The 22,692-nt window shown below is 48.9% G+C and overlaps 1 protein-coding gene across 1 annotated transcript in view; it reads right to left on the bottom strand.

Annotated features, from left to right (window-relative positions):
- Window positions 1-230: 230 nt before the first annotated feature.
- lrba (LPS-responsive vesicle trafficking, beach and anchor containing) overlaps window positions 231-22,692 on the bottom strand; it is a 178,324-nt gene continuing 155,862 nt past the window's right edge. The window contains exons 48-57 of the mRNA XM_067249692.1: window positions 21,179-21,346; window positions 16,031-16,120; window positions 14,414-14,591; window positions 13,819-13,887; window positions 11,838-11,993; window positions 10,437-10,604; window positions 6,198-6,299; window positions 5,644-5,840; window positions 1,903-2,054; window positions 231-1,673 (exon numbers count right to left, since the gene is read on the bottom strand). Coding sequence (XP_067105793.1) covers window positions 1,583-1,673; window positions 1,903-2,054; window positions 5,644-5,840; window positions 6,198-6,299; window positions 10,437-10,604; window positions 11,838-11,993; window positions 13,819-13,887; window positions 14,414-14,591; window positions 16,031-16,120; window positions 21,179-21,346 — 1,371 coding nt within the window. The 3' untranslated portion in view covers window positions 231-1,582. The remainder of the gene's footprint in view (window positions 1,674-1,902; window positions 2,055-5,643; window positions 5,841-6,197; window positions 6,300-10,436; window positions 10,605-11,837; window positions 11,994-13,818; window positions 13,888-14,413; window positions 14,592-16,030; window positions 16,121-21,178; window positions 21,347-22,692) is intronic.

Genomic DNA, 22,692 nt, shown 5'->3' on the forward strand with positions numbered 1-22,692 from the left:
CTTTAGTTGGTAGTGTTTCTAAAGGTCTTCCCATTTTTTTCTTGCTATTTCTCTTCCTTTGTCTGGAAGTGAAAGTTAAAAGACCTGTAATGTAATGCTGCACCAGGCGAGGCAGATGTTCCACATCTGTTTTTTTCTATAGAAGCATTTGCTAAATGTAGATAAGTAGACAGACATACATAATATGTAGGTTTGGGAAACAAAATAATCAAATGAGGTTTATCTAAATTACAAAATTCAGTTTTATTGTCAGAACTCAACACACAAAAAGCACTCGTTCCAAATGGATGGTCAAAATATTGAGCGATACATAAAATACGGTAGTTGACATGTGGTCATATCCACCCATGCTCATATAAAATCTAATGGAATGTTCAAGAATCAGGAAAGTGTAGTTTACCAAGTTGTTTACTCTAGTAATTAACTGCAACATGTGATTGGTTGATGTGTTTACTGCAATTGCTGGGGGTGATTGCTCCGTAGTCGACGAAGACATTGAAGATCCAAAATGGTGGGGGCACTGGTGCGTTGATATGTCCTCTGTAAACGTGTTAAGCGACAGGTACAGCTAGGGGATAAAGAAGATCTATGGACACGTTTCATTTGGAATTTCCCTTGTTCCCCTCTGAAACAATGTGTTCCGCTGTCTAACTCATTGTTATTAATCCCTTGGAGAGGAGGCCAATCAGAGAGTGTAGTACACAGCCCATGATTAGAAGGTCCTAACGACTGTGGTTAAACTGGTATCTACACCAAACCAGATGATGGCTTAAACTGAATCTAAGTAGTATGTGTAACACAGTCATCTATTTATAGGACATCTATTATTGAGACTAACATAGATAAACTTACAACAGACAGTTTCTTCTGAAACATCTTTGTTAGACTAGCTTCATGACGTCGGACTCAAACCACATAAGAAAGCGATATCTCAGTTGACCAAAAACCTGACGAAATGCATTTTCTGTCCATTTAAATAGAAAATGTAGGCTACTTATTTGTATCCATGTTTAGGACTAACTGTCAGTTTGCACTAACTCATATTCCTTTCAATTTCCACGGACATGAAAGATTATGAAAAAAGTACTTGATAAACAAAACAGCAAAAACACAAAGCCCCACAATTCACTCCCTATTGAAAAAAATAATAAAATCACTCACCCTAAAGTACACACATATATGGATTCTTAAGACAGTAGATGCAAATATATTGTTTTCTAGCTACCTCCACTCATTTCCCTCACAAAGAGATGAAAATAGACTCTTACAAGCTAAAAATATACTTTTCCCCGTTCAACCATAGGTAATTCACCCCCCACCCTAAGATTTTATATGAAATTCTTATCATCTACAAAATATAGCAATGCCCTTCTTTAAAAATAATTCAGACTTTAGACATAGTCAGACAGTATTTCCTCCTTCATCTCTTTAGATCAGCTCTTTTTGATACATTCAGGATATCAGTACTGTATAAGTAGTGCCTTTAGTCAAGTGGCAGGATTGTGATAGCGTCCTGGACAACAGTGGATGTGTCAGGGCTGGGTGTCGGAGACAGTGTTGATAGAGGATAGACGCTGATGGCTCAGTATCTGGTCTGGTACTCATGGTGCCATCTGTTGAAGTCGTTGTAGAACAGCACGATGCTTCCGGAAGCCATGCCTGTGATGATACACCTGCAGCAGAAGGCGTCAGGAAGGTCAGGTCACACACCAGCTTGGTTTAAAGCTCTGTTAAAGCACTGTTAAAGACAGTCTACCATATTAGCATCACACACGTACAGGCGGTACGGGGTTCTCTTTGTAACTAACAGCATAAAGTTAGCCCAGGTGAAGCTGTTCATGGTATGGTACAATACAGTTGTCTTGTGTGTGTGTGTGTGTGTGTGAGCACGCAAATGTTTACCTTTGGTCGTTGGACATGGCCATGGAGCGGATGCCTGCGTCACAGCCCGGGTAGGTGAACAGCTGTTTGAGGTCGTGCACCCGCCACACGGAGACCACACCCCCATCGCCCCCCGTCAGCAGGTACTGACCGTCACGACTCAGCAGCATGGCCTGATGGGAGAGGAAAGAGGACAGATTCCCACTCGTAAGAATCCCCGGGCCATTAGGAACACACACACACACAACTCACAGTCATTCCACACACAGACTCCCCTACTTTGATTTTTACCTCCACCTCCATGTGTCCCAGTGATTAACATGAAAAATGTGTACTCTGACACACTCAACAGTGCTTTAAAGGTTTTTGCACTGAAATCTTACAGAATAGCAGGAATGGTAAGTCAGTAGCCATAGTGACTGCTCTCTAGTGGACAGTTATGTGGTCGTCTTGACATGCAAAGTGATGCAAGTATAACCAAACTAACCCTAACCAAACTACATGCAAGTCCTTTCTCTGTGGATGGATCTACAACTGTCGCACAGAGAGTGAGACAAGGACATAGAGAGTGAGACAAGGACATAGAGAGTGAGACAAGGACATAGAGAGTGAGACAAGGACATAGAGAGTGAGACAAGGACATATATAGTGAGACAAGGACATAGAGAGTGAGACAAGGACATAGAGAGTGAGACAAGGACATAGAGAGTGAGACAAGGACATATATAGTGAGACAAGGACATAGAGAGTGAGACAAGGACATAGAGTGTGAGAGAAGGACAGAGAGAGTTAGACAAGGACAGAGAGAGTGAGACAAGGCCAAAGAGAGTGAGACAGGGACAGAGAGTGAGCCAGGGACAGAGAGAGTGAGACAAGGCCAGAGAGAGTGAGACAAGACCAGAGAGAGTGAGACATGGACATAAAGAGTGAGACGAGAACAGAGAGAGTGAGACATGGACATAAAGAGTGAGACGAGAACAGAGAGAGTGAGACATGGACATAAAGAGTGAGACAAGGACATAGAGTGAGACATGGTCAGATATAGAGTGAGACCGTGATAGCGAGAGTGAGACAAGGACAGAGAGAGTGAGACAAGGAGATAGAGTGAGACAAGGCCAGAGGGAGGTACAGTATCAATCAGCTGACCACGCTCCCACACAGCAGCGCACCTGAACAGCAACAAAGATTGCTCCCCACTGCGAGGCAGGATGGAGCGTAAAGAGATTTACACAGCTCATCTCCCTTTTCCTGTTCTCTTATGGGCTGTGTTACGGCCTAAAGGGTCCCCAGGGAAACGAGGATACACGACACTCAACATGTGTTGGGGTATATTTACACTAACAGTGTATAAAGGAAACCAGTCAGTCCCAGACATCCATCATGACACAGGCAGAGGCTGCTAGACAACATTATGAACTAATGTTGTCTATAAAGCTATAAGTGCTTTAACATCTTTCAATCGCTGTCTATTCTACACCGCTGATGTTGAAAGCGACATTTGAGTATCGCTCCCAATGCAAGTTTTAACATGCCACCATTCTTAAAGTTGATGATTTTAAACTGACAACCTTGGATTCAATTACATAAATGTTCTAAGTAAGTCCTTGTACTCCGATGCACCAACTGTACAGCTTTGGCAGTCTGAACCCCCCCCCCCCACACACACACACACACACACACACACACAAGCTTTCAACAGCGCGCACACACACTGGTGATGAAGCTGTGGTATCAATCTCTCCTGAGTGCTGTGGTAGATCTCTCTCCAAGAGAATTTGGGTAAGGAAGGGCGAGGGAGGGGGGAGGGGGGTATTCTGCTTTCATCTGTTTGGTGTGGGTCTAATCTTTGTAATTGTGTCGGTTTCACTTGTCAGTTTAAGTTGACGCTAACAGGTACAGAAGTAATCGTAATCAATGAACAGTGCTAAGTAACAACGACAGCTCTTAGTTCAATGCTAAAACCAAGAGGATTTGAATCTCTGCAGAATACTGAATTTGAGCCTTTGTAGCCTCAACTACAAAGTGTTGACTTGTTGTAACTTTCCCCCTCAGCCCCTGTGTGAGAAGCTGTTGTATTCAGACACTTTCAGCATCTGTTGACTCACTAACCTTCCACAGTCATGGGGGGTAGAAGGAGACCCATCTAGGTGACTGCAGACAGACAGTATAAATCTGCACCCCCGCCTCCCCCTGAGGGTGGGAGGCCAAACAAGATGGCCGCCAGCTCTGTGGGATCCAAGATGGCTGCCTAAGCTCAGGTGACTGAGGGATGACTACAGCAACAGAGAGCACCACATTACTGCACCACATGAAGTTTTTATGCCCATATTTCCTCCTTTTTGGGGGGGCGAGAGAATGTCTGGCAAAAGGTAAAAAACTAGAATTTATGGGGCTGTTAATTCCTGCCATTACATGTGCACAGACACTGAAAAGAAATGTGCTGGAGTGGTTACACTAGCTGAGTTATATTAGGGACTAAAAGAATGTAATCCATTCAGCATGGCCTCAACTGCTCTGGATTAATCTGCTGTCAGACTGGAGCTAGGCCTGTTCACCCTCTGCCTTAACCTCTGATGCAGGGCCATTACACACACTTATGCAAAAACGGGTACATACACAACGCAAACAAAAACACACACATAAGTGTGTCCACAAGAACATACTGAGTGGCAGAGATACACACACACACACACACACAGTAAGGGGATACCAGCCCGGGCCAGGACAAACACTTATTTATCGAGGAGTCGTACTGTGCAGAGGGTTGCAGCAGAGAGCTGGAGATTGATACTCCTGTCTAGAGTAGGGCATTAAATACCACCACCTCCAGGGTTAAGATGGGGGGGGGGGGGGGGGGCTCACAGGCCCTCTCAGAGATGTTAAGACTTCCCTAATTCTGTCCGACGGGGAAGGAATTTACGACTGCCGTGTGGAGAGACGGGGCCATTGGCTCGGAGCTCTCGGCTGGGGCTCTGGCTAAAGTAGAAAGCACAGAATGTCTGGAGGGACCCGGCCCCCAGGGAGGAAGCCATGGATGTGTGCTCGTGTTTGGGAACAAACCCTGGACTGACTCTCCTCAACAGAACAATCACAGAGATTCAGATCTGCATTTATTCTAGCTCCACGTGAATTTTCATTGAGCTGCTATGACCACAAGAAAACAGAGGGGTAGATATTTGTGTTCCGTCCAGTCCTGGTGGGATAGGGTTGTGACTGCACTTGGTGACAGGGTAGACAGGGGCAGACTCAGCCTGATCAAATAGGAAGCAGGTGTAACTGACCTGTCAGGTCCCAGCCTACAGTTCCCAGACCTTGGCGGAAGCAGGGGAGGGGGGGGGGGGGGGGGGGGGGGGGGGGAGAGTCGGCCATTTTGTGACACCCCGGCTGACGGGAGAGGAAATGTGGAAAGTGTTGTCTGGTTGGCCGGAGGGGGTTGTTAATGGATCTGGGGCCTGTGGCGGCGCCCCGCCATTTTTCTAGTTTTCACCTCGACCTGACGAAGGGGGGAGGGGATCAAAGGGGGCTTGTCGGGGGGCGAGGGGTGGGGGACCAGACCCTGACCCGGAGTTTCCTCTGCCTGTGATGGAGTGGAGTGTGTGCCCTGAGGCAGGCGGGCCCCTACCCTTCTCAGATGGCGAGCTATCCCTTTAATCAGTGGGCAGACTACACTGTGATGGAGAACAGAAAGTCACTCCCTCACTCTCCACACACAGACCCAGCATGCACACATGGTGGTTCCAAACGGCCCGCACACTCCCTCACCCTGATGTTCTCCTCCACCTCCAGGTGTCCCAGCATCTTGCCGTTCACGCTGAACAGGCAGAAGTGGCCCTTGTCGTAGTAGACCATGCAGTGGCCCTCGGTGGACGAGTGGATGAGGCGGGGCCGCACGCAGGGCTCCGGGGCGTCCAAGGTCCGCAGCAGGTCACCGTTCATGGAGTGGATCAGACACGGCCCCTCTGGGAGAACACACAGCCATACACATGTTAAAGGTGTGCGTTTGTGTTACCTGACTGCATTTGCCTTCATGAGAGAGTAAAAGACAGGTGTGGTTAACATACCTGCTTCTCTGGCTCAGCTAGTTGCCACTTTTTTGTGTTTTGTTCAACTTGCTGATTTGAAGTGTTAAGATGCAGCTATGACGACACACTTCAAGTGCACGTAGTTGTATTAAATGAACGTGGGCTTTACTTTCAATAAAACGTTCATTTAATACAACTACATGCACTTGAAGTGTGTCATCATAGCTGCATCTTAAATACACTTCAATGCTGTACTGGTGCGCCTCACACACACACACACACACACACACTCACCTCTGCAGCCGCTGATGACTAGGCCCAGCTCGGCACACACACTGGCGCACGTCACCTCACAGTCATGGCCCGTCAGGATGGCTCGTGGCGTCACAAACTCTGCTGGATATACAAACAGGGTGTCAGGTGGCTGAGCGGTGAGGGAGTCGGGATAGTATCAGGAGGTTGCCAGTTCGATTCCCGGCCTGCAAAATGACGTTGTGTCCTTGGGCAAGGCACTTCACCCTACTTGCCTCGGGGGGAATGTCCCTGTACTTACTGTAAGTCGCTCTGGATAAGATCGTCTGCTAAATGACTAAATGTCAATGTAAACACACACACACACAAGCTGTGAGCATCTTTAGCATTAAAAACAGAAGTGCACTTTCAGTCTCCAGTCACTAGAGGGTAGTCATGCCACACGATAACATCACAGCATTAGTCAACACAGCGGCTCAGTACATTTAGAGTCAAAGCGGCATGAATGAACAATAACTAGATTTTTATGGCATGAAAATCAAAAATAAAAACCGCAAAGAGGTCTCGACTATTACCTGACTGATTACACATTGTGAAAATAACCGCACTTCCCCAATACTGATTTGAGGAACAGAGACTGGAGTTTTTACCTCAGAGACCAAATGGAAGAAATAACGACCAACCTCTGGCTGACACAGTGTGGGCGCTAGACTACAGGAGATAGGAGGGAGGGCAGCGGAGTGACTGGGATATGCTCTCATGGCTGTCAGTGGTTTCAGCCACTGTGTGTGGGGGTGTGAGAGAGAGAAACTGCATCAAGCCGCATAAGAGATTGAACTGATATCCCCTTACTCCCTCCCATGTTCATCCTCTGATGGCAATTCAGCTCTCTCCATTTCTGTGCCCTGCTCGTCACTGACAGCCTCTGCCTTGCTTCCCCCCCCCCCCCCCCCCCCATCCTGGCTAACCAGACCCAGCTGCCTGCAGGCCAGGCTCTGAGGGGATCCTAGTAGGAGATGAGGCGGAGGAGAGACAGAGAGAGGGAGGGATTAAGGGAAGGTGAGACAGGAAGAGGGAGAGCTGTGAATAACACAGAGAGCCATGCTCAGTGACCATGGTTACAAACACTAACAACACTAAAAACACCTACCGTGCCCAGTCAACTACATCCTTTCTCTACTCTTACGACTACTCCATCTTGGTTTTCAGATCTAGGTCTGAAGAAGAAAACCCCTCTCTCCCTCACGTAACTCTTTTCTCTTTTTCTTTTCTTGTCTGTCATCCAACTTTCTCCTCATCTTGTACTTCCGAGTCCTGAGGTAGCTAGTAACCCTGGCTGACACTGTTCTGTGTGTGACAGGGGCATGGCTGTGTATGTGTGTCTGTCTCATGGGAAGGTCATTAGAAATTCATTATCAGAGGGCAGGGGGGGGGCTTCTCTTAGGTTGGTCTGGGTCTACTTCAACAAGGGAAGTGTGTGTGTGTGTGTGTGTGTGTTACTGAGGGTCCTGTTCATCCTAGAATAAGAGACAGGCCAGGGACTTGGGAGTCTAAAGTCTCTCCCTTCATCTTATAAAATCCAAACTATGTGTATAGAAGAACTAGTGTGGATATACAACACACAGCCTTTTCAAGAGATCCACCTCCTCAACAACCATTATGACCATGCTCCAGTGAACTTCATTAGCAGGAGCGACTTTGAACGCAGAAACCCGACACGGGTCCCTTCGACTGATTGACGCGTGAACTCTGAGGTACACCCCCACCTCAAAACAACGCTGCTTCTGTAAAAGACTTTCACTAGCCCAGCCAGAGGCCTGGGGTAACTTCCACACACAGCAAAGATACAACACTAACCACTGGACCGACTCTGACCCCCTCATCGTAAACCAGACCAGGACTTGGAAGTTGCTACGTTCATTTGCGACCAAAAAAAACCCACAATAAAAACCCTAAACATTGGAACGGTTGGGTCCCGGGCATTGTGACATAGTGACCGTGCATCAGGTCAGTGTCCCCGGGTGTCATTAAGCCGAGAGTCCTCAAGGCTGCACGGAAAACTGACTTATGTTCGACAACGGTGAGGATTAAAACTTGTTGTCGGGTTTTGTCCAGTGGAGGATCAATAAAACTGATATATTGGTGTATGGTTTAACCTCTCTGTGAGGAGGGCGGGGGGGGGGGGGGGGGGGGTCATCAGGTTTGCATTAGAGCCACATCTGATTACCATCTAATACCTATATATAACCAGGCTGGGAAACTGAGGAGGGTATCGCTTACCTGGGAGAGGAGGGGAGGGAATGAGTGTGTGTGTGTGTGTGAGAGAGAGAGTTCAAACAATCTCATACTTTATCTACCAGGTTTCAAACTCTACACTCACACATGTTATCTGAGGGTTCAAATAATTGGAGATCTGACATAAATACACTAGATTACTCTTAAACACATTTCTGCACTCTCGGAACAGAAAAAACGGTTTGGCCAGTAGATGGCAGTGTAATCTGAGAGATCTATAAAATATATACAATCTATACACCGTGTTTGCAATGTGCCTTTCGGTATTGCTGAACCAGATAACTGTTTGTGTCTGTGTGTGTGGCTCAGGGCCCTGGAATCAACAAAGCGTAGGAAGTTTGTGGGATGTTCAGAGAGCATTACTTAGAAGTGTATGTGTGTGTGTATGTGTGAGAGGCATAAAAAAGCTTACAGTTTGAAAAAAGAATAAAGGAAACTGTGTGCGTGTGTAACGTGTGTGTGTTTGTACGTCTCATGTGGTATGGGGCAATGGAACATCATATTGTGTTGTTGAGGGACCGCAGCTAACTGGGCTCAATCCACCCCAACACACACACACACACACACACACACAAACACACACACACACACACACAAACACACACACAAACACTAACTCAGACACTATGAAAGAAAAACAATAAGACTCCCTTTCCCACTGTGCCAGATATGGTAAAAGGTATTCCCCCATCCTGCTTGTTTCCCATCTCAGTAATGTCTCAGTCTGTTCCATTGTGAACAGCACATGTATATAGCACCTAATAAATCAGATGAGCTCATTCTCAGAACAGAGAAATAAATAGGCATATGACGGCCAATGGAAGTGATCATTTACAGAGCACAGCAACAACCTCTTGGGTGTCAAACCGCCAAAACAAGCCAGAAATACACGTTGAGTTAATAAATTCAGATTTCAAAATGCTGTATTTCACACGGATTGTCTACCAGAATGTCCTTATTTTATTATATTATTATTGTTTCACTGCAACCCCTCTGGTAAACCTTACCCATGGGGAGTGGGGTTGGCGAGGCTGCAGTGTCTGCAATGTGTGTGCTGTGAAGTGCCAAATCTGTCCTTTCAGCTCGGTCCTCCTAACCAACAACCGATGGGGTCTTATTTACTAAATCACAATTTGTCATAAATTGTCGTTCCATTTGTTGGAGAGCACTTACCAGCATGTCGGGGTATCTGAGCTGGTCAAATTAGCACCATGGAGGCTTAGTGTGTGTGTGTGTGTTACGTGCTTTGATCAGGGCCAGAACCACATGTTATGGTAAAGGAAGGGCGTCCTGTGACATCTTTCACTTTTATCGAGTGCCGTGACCCCAGAATCAAACTTTTTCATGTGTCGGCGACCCCGTGTCACATGACTGTCTCTAAGTGGCCCTGGTACTTTCACTCTCTCTCTCCCTTTCTCCCTCTCTTACACACACTCTCAAACACATTAGAAGGATCCTGTATCTTGCACAACAGTCCTTAGAAATCCAATCTGTGTAAAGAGGTCTGGTCTGGTCAGACGAAACTAGTTGTTACTCCGTACATAGGGGCCGTAAATCACAGAGTCAGGCCTGTCAGCCATGGAGTGTGTGTGTGTGTGTGTTCCCTATGGTCCCTCATCTCTTACAACAGGGTTAGCCTTTAGTATTTCTTCACTAAAATGCCAAACTGGGCTTGCATATATCAGGTGTGTATCTGTATGGTGAGATCAGTAATGGACATCTGAATGGCACATCTCTGCAGGAGGATGGACTTCTTAGAGTTCACAATTGATCACATCGCATCACAATTGAAATGACTTTTGTTGTATTGCAGGGGGTGTACTTCCTGTGTCTGTGCGTGTACTTCCTGTGTCTGTGCGTGTACTTCCTGCTCTCTGATGATGCTGTGTGTGTGTGTGTGGCTCCAGGCATGCTTATGAGCATGCTTATGCAGTGGGATGTTCAGAGAGCTCTGAAGGGAGCGCGCGCGTGTGTGTGTGTACTCACTGCTCGGGCTCTCTCCGATGCTGCTGTGCTTGCCGTTCCAGTACCAGAGCAGCAGCGTGGCGTCTCTGGAGCCGGACAGCACATAGCAGTCCCCCCCGATGTAGGACTCGGACCGGGCCAGGCACGTCACCACGTCACGGTGACCAAACACGATCTGGGTCAGCTTACCTGGACACACACACACACACACACAAACACAAAAAGACACCACACACAAAAAGACACACATTGCATTAACAATCTAAGTCAATGTTGTAGCGCCTTCATTTGGTTCAATAGAAAATCCAAACCCCACCATGTCTTGCAGAAACTCTGTGTTGTCAGGATACGATTGTGTTGTTTGAATGTCTTGGTGTACTGCAGGTCCGTTAGCCGAGCTGCTCTGGTTCAACACTAGCACACACTCGATTTTCACAAAGGTGTCAATATTGGTGTCTCAGCACACATGCCTGAGTCTGTGTGTCATAGTTTGAGCGTGTGTAATTGCAGGATCAGAAGCCTGTCAGAAGCGTGCTCCTCATGTCAGTGACTGACCCCCACATGTCTGTGTGTCTGTGTGTGTGTGTGTGTGCTGCTACATGACTGTTTAAGCCAGGGTGTCAACATCCCTGTCGGTGTGATAACGTCTTTTTGTTGTAAAAAAAGGGGACAATTATGAAGCGGCCTGGTTCAAATCCTCCCTGACAGCTCGGCTCAGACGGAGCTAAGTGTGCAAGTGTTTGACAGTCAGCATAAACACTCGAAAAATAATTAACAGACTCATAAGTTACACTGCGGTGACTATGGGTGTTTTAATCTCAAACACAGGCATATGTGACATGACTGGGACACACACACACACGCAAATGTAATCAATCTGACTTTCCAATCCTGATGTGTGTGTGTGTGTGTGTGTGTACCAATCCCGTCTTGTAATTGATCAAGTGGCTCTGTTCTTTAACCTGCGTCGCCTCGGGGACTGTGGTGATCACAGCAGCTGTGGAGCGCGCCTGATTAAAATGTGTTCGCGTTGCGGTTGCACAACTCCCCGGTGGCAGACACACAAAGGGCTCTCTCTCTCTCCCCTCCGTCCCTCGCTTCCTCCCTCTATTGAGAGCCAGATCTCGCCCTTTGAGAAATTGAATTGGGGGACCCTATGCATGTGTGAGGGTTGGAACGGGCTGGGAGATGGGATGGGGGGGCTTAGAGAGCTGGAGTAGAGAGCTGGTCTCATTTAGGACCCCGTGACCTACCTGATAGAGCTGTCAGGGCTTGTGTGTGTGTGTGTGTGTGTTCACACTCCTATGTTTGTATGTGTGTCTGCGTGCTCTTCTTTGTGTGTGTGCGTGTGTCTCTGTGATCAGGCTTCTGTGTTAGTGTGAGTGTGTGAGCAAGGTTCTGCATGTGTGTGTGTGTGTGTACCCGTGTCGGTGGAGTAGACCCGGAAGCTCTTGTCCCAGAAGCCGCAGAGCAGGATGTAGCGGTTGTCGGCAGTTATGACGAAGCACTGGGCGTGAACCTGGATGCTCTGGTCCAGCAGGTCGGAGATCTGGCGCCGGTGGGAGGCCACGTTACTGGCTGGAGACAGAGGACGAGAGGGGGGAAGGAGGGGGAGAGAGGGAGAGAGGCAGGGAAGAGGGGACAAGAAAGAGTAATCAGTTTTGTAGTTTCAAAGAACATGACTTGTTCCAAAGTCTCCAGTAGAACTGGCTACACTAATGTGAGTATCCAGACAAAAACAATGGCAAACTCTGATATGGACATTGGTTAATAATCAATTATGGATACTGGCCAATTGCTACAAATTACTAGACAAAATGTGACATATAGCATTCTAAAAGGACATGTGTGTTCACCTTCAAGCACAATATTACACAGCACAGCAGTAATATTATACATTTGATGTGCTTGAGTAGCAGAAGTAATACATTGGTTTGTAATTAAAGTCATGATTACCTTTTCTAAATAAATAACTACTTTCTCTCTGAGTGTGTGTGTGTGTGTGTGTGTGTAACAGAACAGGTAAGGAGCCTGGCGGGTCCTAGGGCCCTGACAGAGACCAGCCCGCTGGTCTCTGCCAATATTTCAAGTGATTATCAACATTTCCCGTAGCCGTCACGAACGCCAGTCACACGCAAATTTACTGTGTTTAGATCGAGCTCACGCTGGAATGTGAGCAGTCTAAATACATAACTGACGCACACACACTACATTGGTTTCACTAGACAAAAAAAAAACAGAGGAAATTACATATGTTAGATGACAGCAGTCATTGCTTTTTAGTGAAACATATAAACCTGTTAAAAAGGTGTGTTTTTATTAGTATAGTACCTTAGACACCCACACCTTAAATCCAAAACATGCACACACACACATCATGTGTTCTGTGTGTAGAGGATCACCATAAAAGGGGAGAAATAGATAGTGGTGAAGATGAACACGCAGGAGTGAACCTGGATAACTTCACCAGTCAACAGTTTGAGGAGAACTACACATCTGGGTGTGTACATGGGTCAGGGAGGGAAGGGTGGAGGAGGGGGAGAAAAGAAAGATGGAGGGAGAGCCAAAGAGACAGGGGTAGAGACCAAGAAAGACCTATAAACAAAGTACCGTACCAGTCTAATGAAACAAAAGGGGGCAGAGAAGAATGAGGGAAAATAAAGGAGGGATGAATGGATGAAGTTGGGCCTGCTCGTGCCAGTGCATCATCCCTCCATTCGTCAGAACCCGGCGACGTTTGTGGCTTTCTCCTCATCCTACACGCTCCCCTACACTCCTCTCCTCACTTCCTCTCCTGCTCATCAACAAGTCCTGAGTGATGAGAGGCGGCCATATTGCCCTGACAGCCGGCCGGTGTGTATTCTCCATCTCACATTATTACCCTATTCATATTCATTTCCACTGACACGCACACTGGTCCTCCACCCCCGATTCAATGAAACCACAGAAGAGGAGAGGAAGAGAGAGAGAGACAGGAAGAGAGAGAGAGAGACAGGAAGAGAGAGAGAGAGAGAGAGGAAGACAGCGAGGGTGATGAGAAAGGGAGGGAGAGAGGGGGGAGGGAGAGAGAGAGAGAGAGAGAGAGAGAGAGAGAGAGAGAGAGAGAGAGAGAGAGAGAGAGAGAGAGAGAGAGAGAGAGAGAGAGAGAGAGAGGGAATTGATGATGAAATGCTGGCCCAGGCCACAGCTCATTGCATTCCAATTTGCATGCAAATGCGTTAGTGAAAGGACCGGCTCAATTTCCTCAGGAGACGAAAGTACAGAACTGGAGAAGGGAAGGGAAGAGAGGAGAGGAGGCTGAGCTAGAGCTGAGGAACAACAGTCATGCACCATCTACTGTCCAGGGACACATCACCACCGACCGCTAGGCATCGTGAGGGCGGACAACACACACATAACTGACCTATCAGAGGGTCGATTTCCACAGGCAGTTGGTACTGCTGGTCCTGCTGCACTGATGAACTTTGATGACCTGAGAGAGAGAGAGAGAGAGAGAGAGAGAGAGAGAGAGAGAGAGAGAGAGAGAGAGAGAGAGAGAGAGAGAGAGAGATGTGTGGGAAGAGAAAGACAGACAGCATTAATATTGTGGTTTATGGCCCTGAAGTGTACTTGCCTTTGAGTGCAGCTAGTAACACACAGACCACATGTCTAGTGGATTGGGGCCTGCGGTTATCTCGAAAATCTGCTATATTGTGAATGTGTGCCAATTCCTAACTGAAAACTGCTACAGTCCATCCCAGACTGCATACACACGAACATCATTGCAGGGGAGGTCCGTACAATTACTGACACGCATATCAAGACAGTTGATCATCCAGACATGAAACGGTGTATTTCCAGGGAAAGTGAAGTGAAGAAGGGTGAAGGAGCTCTGATTTGGCTCGGTCAGTATGCAGCTGGGAACATTCTAACATGGGTTGTATGACCGCCTTAGAAAACATAGTCACCCACAATCCCCCACATCACCCGGTTCACCCATTCCTCCCCTCCCTCCTCACCTGCCAGGCCGTGCCACTTGTTGACGGCGAAGAGGCGGTTGGCGGTGACGGTGATGATGGCGGGCGCCGTCAGGCCGGCCTGGGTGTTGGCCGCCACGTGCGCCACGGGAGAGTTGGAGGGGAACTTGAGGACCATGATGACGTCCTGCTGCATCTGCTCCGTGAACATGAGTGGTGTCTGCAGGAGGAGATACTGTTCAGGACCCAGCGGATGGAGGAGGAGGGTGGAGAGGAGGAGGAAGGAGAGAGGTGGGACAGAGATGCGAAGAAAGAAGAAGGCATAGAGGAGGAAGAGGAGGGGTCAGAGAGGAGGGGTCAGAGAGGAGGGGTCAGAGAAGAGGAAGAGGAGCATAGAGAGGATGAAGGGCGGGAGGGCAAAGACAGGCATGGAGGATGAGGAAGGACAGAGCGGTCAGTGGTAAGAAAAGAGAGGGAGGGAGGTAGAGAGAGAAAAGAAGTTAGCAGGCGGCATGTAGCGAGACAAGCAGCAAAGAGGTGGGAGCGAGGCCAGAGAGCGCAACAGCTGAGGCTGTTAGCCTACAGTTAACGGAACCATCTAGAACCCACTGCATAGCATACTGACATAATGATCTGGCTTTCTGTTTGAGGGCTGTCTGCCTGTTAGCCTGCCACGGCCCACATTCACCTGACATGACGGGAACTCAGACTCTAGACCAGCATTACACTATACACGGCCATTAGAAAAGAGTGTGCAGTATGTTATGGAGGGATAGGTCTGTGTGGGTCTGTGTGTCTGACAGGCTCACAGACAATGCTGACAATGTTATTACTAGAAGCGCTGGTAAATGCCAGAAGGACAACAACACACACTGATAGGAGCGAGGGAGGGAAGTTGGGGAGGAGGGGGGAGGGATGAGGGAAGATGGGGGAAGGGAGATGTAGAGAGGTGGAGCCAGGAGAGTTAACCCCTATGCTCTAATCTACTCATTAGGAAGGGTAGCGTTCCTTGATGAAACCCTATACACTGGTAGTGTGCAGTAATGGAGTGTTTCACTAAGTAGCAAGCTGGTAATGTGCGTTTGTTAAATAGGGGCCAAGAGTGAAGTCTGTGTGTGTGTGTGTGAGGAGGTGGTCTCCAGCTGTCAGCACCGCAGGCACACCACACTAATGGGGGGGATCAGTGGCGTTGGGCCTTCATCCACCGCCTCCTGCCTCCACCCAGTACCCCTGCCTGCCGCCCCCCTGCCCCTAAAAGCCTGTCACCTCGGGGCCATTGTTCCCCCTCCATACCCCCCCGCCCCTCCGGGTCTCCCTGGGTTTGGCTGTCTGCACTCTAGCTCAGGTGTGGAGGAGTTTGTCTCTGGACACATGCTAATGCATGGCCTTCATCTTCCCACTCTCTCGCTCTCTTTCTCTCAATCGCACACCTCCACTGATGATGGGGGAAGATAAGTTCCAATCCCGGAGCTGAAGTTTTCCAGTGTTTGGGGTGGTAGTGGAGCAGGAGAGAAGGAGGAATGGAGGAGGAGGAAGGAAGTAAAAAAAAAGAAAGGAGCACAAGGGATTGACTGAGGCTTCACTAGCTATCAGAGGCAGTCCTGGACGGAGCCTCCTCGTGCTTGTGTGTGTGTGTGTGTGTGTGTGTGTGAGACTCACCACCTGCATGGCGGAGCTCCTGGGTGGGTGCGGCTCGATGAGCAGCTGAGAGGGGGTCTGCCCAAAACTCCTGATCTGAGCCTCCACCGCCTGGAGAGAGAAGGAGAGGAGAGAGAGAGGGGGAAGAGAGATGGAGAGGGGAGAGAGAGGGAGGGAGAGGGAGGGAGAGGGGAGAGATATTAGAGAGTGGATAGATGGAGAGGGGTGTAAAGACAGAGGGACAGAGAGATTGAGAGAAGGTGGAGAGGGAGATGGAGATTGAGGGAGAGAGATGGAGACAGACAGACAGATGAAGGAGAGAAAAAGAGGCAGGGACCGAGTGAGAAACAGAGAGGCAGACGGAGCAGGAGAGAGGAGGGGGAAGGACAGGCAGGCTGGTTAGGTGGTGCTATAATGAAGAGGTATAGGACTATAAATGTCAGAGCAGAGGGTCTCTGGACAACATCACAGGGCAGCGGAGTCAAGGTAACACCAGCTAGGACGACACACACTATATAAGACTATGGTCAACATTACAGGAGGGAAGATATAAATGATAGGGTGTGTGGGTGTGGGTGACAGAGAGGAAAAAAGACAGACAATCTGACCACAAGCTACTGTACTATGACAGGAGACTGTGTGTGTGAGCGTGTGTGTGTGTGTGTGTGTGTGCGTGTGTGTGTGTAGGCTGGTTTAAGATAGGTTTGGCCTGGCCTCTGACAGTGTCCTCACTGTGCATATGGTATTTCCATAAGAAGAAACTCTGAAGTCTGCCTGCTTCATCCTATTGTCTACAACTCCTGCTCCTCTCTCTACCTCACTCCAACCCCATTTCTCTCCATCTCTGTCCTTATTTTACCTGCCCAACAGCACTACATCCCTTTTCTAACTTTCTCTCTCGTCTCACTCTCAGCTCTCTCTCTCTCTCTCTCTCTCTCTCTCTCTCTCTCTCTCTCTCTCTCTCTCTCTCTCTCTCTCTCTCTCAGCTCTCTCTCGCTCTCTCCTCTTTTTTTTGTAATCTCTCTCCAGCCAAAGGAGAACAATAGGCTCAGAACCGGCTGTAAACTTAATATAGTGTAAATCCACATCTGAGACGATCAGGGTCGTCAATCACTAACAGATGATGGGGGGGAGGGGGGGGATGTGGGAAACGACAGGAAAAGATGGTCGGAAGAAAAAGCGTTCTATTCTTACTGACTTAACTGTCCTTTACATGACATAGTCATCGCTCCCCATTTATGTATTTGTTCCTTTCATATAGAATATTTTGTATACCACATTTTTCCTCAATCATTTCATGAATATACAGTACTGGTATGTTGAATTCAAAGCAACCCAAGTTCAAAGCACATAAAGCACGGTCTCACTTTGAGAGTCATAGAGATCATTTGGGGATATTATGGTGGCGTGTGTGTGGATGTGTGGGAGGTGAAGGGCTGTGGGGACATGGAGATGTGTGTGTGTCCAGGTGGTCATGGAGATGTGTGTGTGTCCAGGTGGTCATGGAGATGTGTGTGTGTCCAGGTGGTCATGGAGATGTGTGTGTGTCCAGGTGGTCATGGAGATGTGTGTGTGTCCAGGTGGTCATGGAGATGTGTGTGTGTCCAGGTGGTCATGGAGATGTGTGTGTGTCCAGGTGGTCATGGAGATGTGTGTGTGTCCAGGTGGTCATGGAGATGTGTGTGTGTCCAGGTGGTCATGGAGATGTGTGTGTGTCCAGGTGGTCATGGAGATGTGTGTGTGTCCAGGTGGTCATGGAGATGTGTGTGTGTCCAGGTGGTCATGGAGATGTGCGTGTGTCCAGGTGGTCATGGAGATGTGCGTGTGTCCAGGTGGTCATGGAGATGTGTGTGTGTCCAGGTGGTCATGGAGATGTGTGTGTGTCCAGGTGGTCATGGAGATGTGTGTGTGTGTCCAGGTGATCTTGCGTGCGTCTAACACATCAACAGCACACATGGCAAGACTCCTTATCGCCGTCTATCACCAACGAATCATCATCAACAAAACTCTGAAGTATCGCCTTTTGAAGAGAAGAGATGCTCATAACATTTCCCAGGGTCGTGGATGGAATGTGTGTGTGTGTGTGTGTGTGCTGCGCCCTGCCCGAAGGTCACCCATATACTGCTCACTTCTGCTTAGGCTGACTGGAACAAACACCTCGTCCTGACTCACTCAACCCGTCTTCATTTAAATCCCTGCTCTGACATTTATGACGTCGTCCCAGTGTCGGTGGAGGGCGGGTGAATCTAGGTCAGAGTGTCCTAGACTTGTATGCCTATGTAATGTAGAGGTGATTATGTGACAGCAGTGTGTGTGTGTGTGTGTGTCAGGGGGTGTACGAGCGAGGCCAATCTCTTTTGGGGCTCGCTCGCCCGTGTCTGATGAGAGCCCTCTCTCTATTCTATACATTTAAATGACGGAAGCGCCCTTCTGAACCCGGGCGACGGCTCCCCTGATTTGATTTACTCCGCCCCCCTTGACAAGGCGGGCCGTGTAAAACGCACGCTTCCCCGCGGATGCAAATCGAATCTCCGTTAATGCGTTTGCCTCGGATGAATGTGAAATAAATGAACGCGGCCTTGTAGTGTGTCGGAGCCTGGTGTGTCAGGAGCCTGGTGTGTCGGAGCCTGGTGTGTCAGGAGCCTGGTGTGTCAGGAGCCTGGTGTGTCAGGAGCCTGGTGTGTCAGGAGCCTGGTCCCTGAGTATAACTCACGGAGTCGCGTTACCCAGAAGCTCCAGAAGATGCAGGAGGACGTGGTCTGGGTAGCGTCGGCGGCGCGAGAGGCCATGGGAGTTTCCGTGACCGTCTACGAAGAAAGGGGGGGAGGGGGGGGGGGGAAGCCCTGCGCGAGGCGGGGCGGGGTAACTGCGTGTCTCCCTTTCTTTGGCGTGAGTCAACGCAGAGAGCTCGGAGGGAACGGGAGAGCAAGTTCGATGGGGGCAGAGAGAGAGGGGGGGTTGGTTTTCACTTGGTGGTGGAGGCAGGACAGGAAGTAATCATCGTCTGGGAAAACACGCCGGCGGTCTCCGCAGCGTAGCCTAATCTGCCTTGAGACATTCCAAATGCCTTAGCGACAAGCACGCACAAACACACAGCCATCCCGCACCACTGCAGAGCCTGTGCACCTAGAGTCTGTGTGTGTGTGTGTCTCCTCCAGCTGCCAAGCGGGCAGGAATACTGAGCCAGCTGCCCCCCTCTTCCCCTGACACTAACCAGCCCGCGGGCCTCGTCTGGCGTGGCTCAGCCCAGCCCAGGCCCAGGCCAGACCTCTGGCTGAAACAGTTGTCACTCAGTGGAGAGGGTCCCCTGGACCCCCCTCTCCCCCTCTCCCCTACCCCGGCCCCTGACGCGGCCCAGACCAGGGGCCCGTTTCCTCCTGCTCCACAGGCCTGCTTCCTGCACAAACACTCAGTAGGATCCTGGCTTCGGCTCGCCTCGGTTTATTTTACTAATTAAAACGCTCAAGGTTCTGTTGGTGTGTGTGTGTGTGTGAGAAGAGGCCAGCTGATTGGGCTCTCAGGGGATGAGGAGGAGACCGCGTCCACGAGGACAACGCTCTCTTTCATATCTGTCCTTTTATGAAGGGAGAACTGCTTTCTATTCATACGTTTGGTCACCGTGCATATCCACCTTCATGCATACGTGCTCTGCATGCAACGGGGGGGGGGGGGGGGGGGGGTAGAATTTTAATACACCTTCAAATCACACCCGCACGCGTGTCTGTGTATTTATCGATCTCCTGGTCGCCGGAGCGTCTCAGTGGAAATAGTGGGGTGTCAGGGATCCAATTTGCCGGTGTGTGTATTAACTAGTCGGCATGGTGATGTGCTGGGCCAGGCTGGGCAGAGGGGCAGTGACGGCATCAGCCCACCCTCCTCCTGGTAATGAATCTGCATGCGTGTGTGTGTGCGCGCGCGTGTGTGTGAAACAGATTTGGAATGTTTGGGTGTGCGTGTACGGCAGGGGTGTGAGTCTGTGTGGGTGTATGATTGCGTGTGTGCGTGCGTGTGTTTATGCGTGTGTGGCCAGAGCACATCTGGATGGGACTAACCTGAATGAGGTCGTAAATCAGGGCGCTGCCCTCTGTGCCCGCGATGCTCCACTCACTGAGCATGAAGGGCAGCTCCACGCCCCCGCCAGCCTACTGAGCACGCTCACTGAGCACGCTCTGTTCTCCTTTAGAGGAGGGTCTGGAGAGACCCCTTGTCACCATCCACACACACCCATGAGAAGATTCTCTCATCAAGGGAGCTCAAGTATGATAGGGGAATCTATGATAAAAGGGCTTCAAAATAAACAGGCTTGACCATATGGTCAGACCCTTTGATAGGGTTGGTTTAATTCTGGTAGTAAGTTGACCTTGGTAGGTACAATGTGTTACCAGGGCTTTCAGTAAATGCAAACACCAGCAGCACATTCTGGGGTTAGCATTTGATGGGCTAGCTGTGGAGCTAGAGGCTACTGTATGCATTCCACGTAGCAGGGCTTGTCTGAGTTAGCAAGCTAGCTTCCATGTCTGGCGCCTTGACACTCACATGTTTGGAGGAGAAGTCACGTTTGTCTGAAGGGGCAGTGAGGGGGTCAAACAGTTACTCTTGCTTGCTGACCGCAGATCTGCTAGCCTGTCAGCTAGCGGATTTAGCCGCTTGCAATTTAGCTTTCTATTTTGCTAGTTCGTGTGTGTTTGTGTGTGCGTTTGTGTGCGTATAGTGCTTCAAAGTGAATGGGCATAAATTATAAATGAGAGCAGAGAGAGGCTTTAAAGCGTTCAAATGGAGCACTCAAAACAGAGCTCTCAGCAGGGCTTACACTGAGAACGGCTGCCAGTGAACTGCCCTCTTATTTGCTTCCACAGAAAAGGGCTAACAGTCAAATGTACTGTAACACTGCTAATAGCATCCATAATCTGGAGCCCAGAGCATTATAGTAAACACGCTGAAATGTACTGATTCTGCTTAATTGGATTGGGGAAGGGATAATGCTTAATGTGCATTTACAGTAATATGAGGTATTTCCATATTTTGGATTAGATGAAGTCGAATCAGCATTATACTGTGAGTGGGAATGTGTCTGTGCTTGTGAGACAAATCCGAGGTAAGTTCTTGAAGCTGTCTGTGATCCCGAAAGTGTGTGTGTGTGTGTGTGTGTGTGTGTGTGGTGGTCGTCACCTCGCGGAGCATGGGGTCAGTGATGGAGTTGAGGTTGACGGCGCCCTCGTAGGTCAGGTAGTAGAAGACGTTGAGGGAGCGGGTGGCCTCAGGGCCCTGCTGCTTGTAGCCGAAGATCAGGTCGATCCACTGGTGGAGCTGGCACGACACAAACTCACTCTCCAGAGCCTGAGGAGGAAGAGGAGGAAGAGGAGGATGGAGAGAAAGAGGAGGGGGAGGAGAGGGAGAAGGAGGGAGAATATGGAGAGGAGGAGAGAAAGAAGACAACGGAGGAGGAGTCAGGTGGCTGAGCGGCCAAATTATGTTGTGTTCTTGGGCAAGGCACTTCACCCTACTTGCCTCGGGGGGAATGTCCCTGTACTTACTGTGAGTCGCTCTGGATAAGAGCGTCTGCTAAAATGACTAAATGTAATGGGTTAGGGAAAGAGGAAGCAGCCATGTGCAGAGGAGCTTCTGACCGAAGGGTTGGAATGTGAAATTGTGTGTTCTGTGAGGACGTGTCCGTGTTGAGTTCATTTGAAGTGGGGACCTTGACCTTGCCAGATTGATCCGAGATCAGTGTATTGGATGCACGGGCACTGTTGTACATGCCGAATGATCTAAACCGAACCCACTTCAATGCATCAAAGAGACAATGGATTAATTACATGAGCTTTCCAGCATAATGAGCAAAAAAAAGCTTTTTTATTAATGAAAGATCGAAACCTTAAGAGTGAACTGAGCAAAATTATCATCCTGGAACTGGAACTTTTTAGAACCATCAGACCCGACACACGTCATGTGGCATCACTATAACACTGACACACAAGCTGTTTTGTCTCCTCATTAGCTACCGAAGAACGGGAGAAAAAATACAACATTTATGGTTTCTCATAAAAACAAGTCATTGTGGTAATTTGCCAACAGAGCTGTCGGTACACAAAGGCTTCCCGACGCGTCCAAATTAGAATGAGGAGGCCTTGATTGTCATTGCTGCCTGGTGTGGCATTAATTCGCGACAAAACATTAAGCCGCGGCGCGCTTAAGCGGCCATTTATATCATTTAAGTGTTTACGGCCGGGGAGCGCTCCATCAGTCACTTAAATGTGACTTTGTGACAGGTCGTTTTCCATCTCATTCTCTCCCCACTCTCTTAATTACACTTTCTCATTTAGGGTAAAGAAGAGCTGAACATTAGGTAGGTGGTGGAGGGGGGGTGGAATATGGAAAAGACATCAGAAAACTGACGTGCAGTGACATTTTCCCTTGACGGGGAAAGAGGCTTTCACGGAGAAAGTGGGGGTGGTGGAGTGGCATGGCTCTCGTATAATGAGTTTATGAGAGGTGGAAGAATATCAATAAAGAGGTTGAAGGTTCCAGAAAAGGTCCTGGAGTAAAGCGGCGTTGAAAGGTCCTGGGCTTTAACATGGGGTTAGGAAGGATGCTATTAAAATAGTCCGACGTGCACATTTCTCATCGGTGAGTCTAACTAATTGTTGCTAGGGCTTCTGGTTTATGAAGCGTAGTGATTTTCC

The sequence above is a fragment of the Osmerus mordax genome, chromosome 14, assembly GCF_038355195.1.
Source record: "Osmerus mordax isolate fOsmMor3 chromosome 14, fOsmMor3.pri, whole genome shotgun sequence".
NCBI classification, from domain to species: Eukaryota; Metazoa; Chordata; class Actinopteri; order Osmeriformes; family Osmeridae; genus Osmerus; species Osmerus mordax.